Raw genomic sequence first — 3,730 nt, forward strand, 5'->3', positions numbered from 1 at the left:
TTTGGACAGTTTGGACACATATAGAAGGTGTTGAAGTGGGTTTTCTCTGAATCTATGTCTGTGTCTTGACTCTAAAGGTCAAAGGCTATTCCTGGTGTTACCGACCGCGTGGACTAACAGATATTTGGCAGGATAGGCTGAGTAGTGTTACACCATATTTTGATTTATGCCATCTAGGCCTAGTCTTCCCGATATGGTAGCAGACTGTGTGTCCAATAGAAAGTGGTCCCGTCTTGGGCCCTTCCTAATTCTGACATAAGGAATGTGAAACTTATCGCTTATAAGCTGTGAAATGATAAAGTGATTCAGTTGTTATTGTAATGATTGTGCTGACAACTCTGCATGAGCAATAAACCTGGATTTACATTTCTATCGTCTGACAACCTCTTTATTAAGGACCATATATTACAGTTAGACAATTTCTATTATGAATATATATTAATTAGTCATATGAATATAATGATTTGTCATCAGCGTGTCCAAACTTTTGACTGGCACTGATAATCATAAAATGATAATCATCTAGCCATGTGTGTCTTGATTTCATATGGTCTGCTATTGCAATTATATTCCAAAGAAATTTGATAATAAAAAGGTGACTGAAAGGCCCCGACACATGAAGAGGAATTCATTTTAAAGCCATTCAATTTGATTTGTGTATTACGGAGCTTCCTAGGGACACGTGAAAACTCCCCCCCCCAAAAAAAACAGAGCACTAACTCGTACTTTTCAGTGGCATGACTAGCTTCTGTCCTACCAGTCCTGAACAGAAACAAGCCAGCCACACACATAAGCCAGGCTGGACCTGGCCTGTTTTTTTCATGTGCGCCTAGGAAGCTCCATAGTGTATTGTATTTAATTAATTTGAGAAAACTAAAAATTCACTGATATATTACAGTAGGTGCACCAGATTGATTTATTCTAAATACCCCATATTAATCCACCTCCATTGCTTCCAATATGTCCTCAACTACAGTATATCACCCTATTGAAAATATGTACTGTTAATGAAGGGGAAGGAGACAGATAGGATACACACGTATGTTATTTTGAGCCAAAACCAGATACAGTCAATTAAGAAAGATATAAAAGATGCAAAGACATTACGTGCCCAGTGGAGGACGGGTGAAAGGAGGGAGCTGGATTGGCTTTAGCTCCCCACCAGTGAACAGACCAGACTGGACACAGTAGTGGATCTCACAGCCGTCACTGACAGTAGCCAGGTGCTGGCTGAACCGGGGAGGGCAGCCAACTCGGACACCTGCAAGGGGGTTGGTAGACTTGCAGCTGGACAGACCACCAAAGGGCACGGAGTACTCTCCTCCAGCTTTGTAATCGTTACTCACACAGATCATCAGGCCCTTGGAGAAAAGCTTCAGTGGGATGAAGGTTGGGGGGCAGCTCTTGCTTTTGGTTAAAGGATTCGGATCGGAAGGACTGTACAGCCCTCCAAAGAGATACCCAGAGAACTTTGGGATCTGCCCAATGTCGGAGCACCAGTAGGTGTCGATGCGAGCAGAGCTGACATAGTGCTTGGTTACACACTTGTTGGTGCAGCATTTGGATAACCAAAGAAACCCACAGCTCTCGCAGGACCGGGTGCAATCCCTCCGGAAGTAGCCTTCCTCTACCTCCTCAGAGTTTAGCAGGGTGGGTCGGACGTTTGGGGGGCAGGCGAAGTTGCCTGCAATTGGGTTCTTCTGGGCCAGAGCCCGACATATCGAGCCTGCCTCTGGAGTCAGTTGGGTACACGTCTGGTACACACCTCCGAAAGTTAGGTTGGAGGCTGGACCATCACAGGAGCCATCGTCTACGTTGGCCTGGAAGTTAAAGTTTTTGGAGTCTACTTTGACACAGCCAGGGCGGGTGTTGATTTTGTAGTATCTCTCTATGGCCTGGCTCACCGACAGTGCCACCTTATCTATGATGGGTCCTGATAGTTTAGGTAAGGTGTTTTGGTTTAGAAAATAGTTTAGTGGAAGCCCTGACCGGTCGATGGCAACCAGGTTTTTTCTGGTGCTCTCTTGCCACTTCTGTAGAGTAATGCCAGGGTAGAAGGGCTCACCTCCATGGTTCTCAATGGTAGAGTATGTGATGTTTTCTTTATATTCACGGGACTCTGCACTCTCTGAACTCTGTGAGGCGTTTATGTTAAACTTAATATAATATAAGAAGTTCAGACCTGCAGTTGTTGTGACCGAGTGTTTATTCTTGTCGGTTACAAAGGTGGATTGGAGGTAGTCCTCCTGCACCAAGGAGGCCCCTGCGTCCACGCTGGTTATCACATGGGTGCCGTAGTCCAGAACCATCATCTCAGAAAGGTAGGCTGCCTTTCTGGTGTGGTTGTTCTCAATGGCTTCAGCAATGTCCTCTGCCTGACCAGCGAAGCGGGAGTCCAGGGTAAAATCAGGATAAGCCTTCACAGTGTAGAGGAAGTTACGCACCTGGGGAGGAGAGGGTTAAAAATTCAGTTTCTCGATGTCCTATTTGAAAAAGATCTACAAGAGTGCTTTCATAATTTTGTGTTTTTAACAAATGTTTTATTGAGCTAGCTATAGAGAAAATTCTATGGACCGCAAATTGCACTATTTGGAACTACCCTGCATGTAACAGTTTGGCTCAGCACCGAAGGGAGGAGCGGGGGGGGGGGGGGTGCGTAACGCCTATCACAAACTTCCACAAATTGCAGTGACCATAGTCATTTGTGTATAATGTCACATTGAGATGCATGTGTAGCTATGGTTATCTTCACATCAATAAAAGGCTAACTAGTAACTCAACTGTATCACCGGTGCATTTTCATGTATATCAGTACCTACCATTGGGAGCTACACATCTTCACTAACTATTTCTCCATAATTTAATTTTGTAATAATAGCAGCTATTAAAAAAAGTGCAGCAATTAATTGAATGTGCCTCTGTTTGTCAAAGTGAATTGTGGCTCCAGGGCTTCAGGAAAAACTCACCTGCACGCGAGTGGTGGTGGCAGAATCTTTGACCTGATGGCTCTTTACCCGTTGATTCTCAGTGGAGAACTTGGCATTCAACAGTAATTCATAAGACACTTCTGCATTTATGCTGCGAGATGTGGAGCTTTGGTGGTCCAGCCAAGAGCTGATGATCTCAGAGACGGTCTCCACGCTTGTCTGCTTCCGGGGGATGACGAACACCTCATCTGGGAGGAGGTAGACTCCGTCCTCCGAGGTCTGGCACTGGGAGAAGCTGAGGTTCATGACCCGACCCATGTCCAGGTTCCTCAGGTTGTCCCAGCCTCCTCCTGGCAGCACCTCCAGCGCTGGGTGCGGGTTGCAGGTGGAGCGGCACTTGTTGAGCCCATTGTCTGGACGGGTGTGGGGGCGAGGGCAGCAGGTATGGAGGAGAGAGAGCATCAGCAGGGTGACTGCTCTCAGAGCCATGGCTGTGTCAGAGGGAAAGTTGTGGAGAAGCTCTGTAAGGCTCACAGGAGACTGGGTGAGGTTAGAGTCTCAGAGAGACAATTTATCTGATACACGATGAAGAGGAAATACCAATCATGACAAGACTGCTGAGACCAAACTTTCCTGCTCTGATGGAATTTGATTGCTATGTATACAGGTAAGATCAGGCACACCTAAGTATGGAGTCAGAGGTACATAGTTGTTACATTCTTGCAGTTCTGAATCTCAAGTATAGCCTACAGTATGTCTTTGAATAGCTTGAAAAGTACAGTATAAATACAAAGCATCAACAC

General features: G+C 45.6%; 1 protein-coding gene across 1 annotated transcript; it reads right to left on the reverse strand.

Moving 5' to 3' along the window:
• Positions 1-1,103: 1,103 nt before the first annotated feature.
• On the reverse strand, positions 1,104-3,422 carry LOC311310218 (macrophage-expressed gene 1 protein-like; the record flags this gene model as incomplete). The annotated part of the gene is made up of 2 exons (XM_084439641.1): positions 2,967-3,422; positions 1,104-2,444 (listed from the first exon to the last, which is right to left on the reverse strand). Exons 1-2 carry the CDS (start codon positions 3,414-3,416, stop codon positions 1,104-1,106), a joined length of 1,791 nt encoding a protein of 596 aa, XP_084295767.1. The 5' UTR covers positions 3,417-3,422.
• Between the last annotated feature and the right edge of the window lie 308 nt (positions 3,423-3,730).

Source organism: Borostomias antarcticus, assembly GCF_949987555.1.
Source record: "Borostomias antarcticus genome assembly, chromosome: 6".
NCBI classification, from domain to species: Eukaryota; Metazoa; Chordata; class Actinopteri; order Stomiiformes; family Stomiidae; genus Borostomias; species Borostomias antarcticus.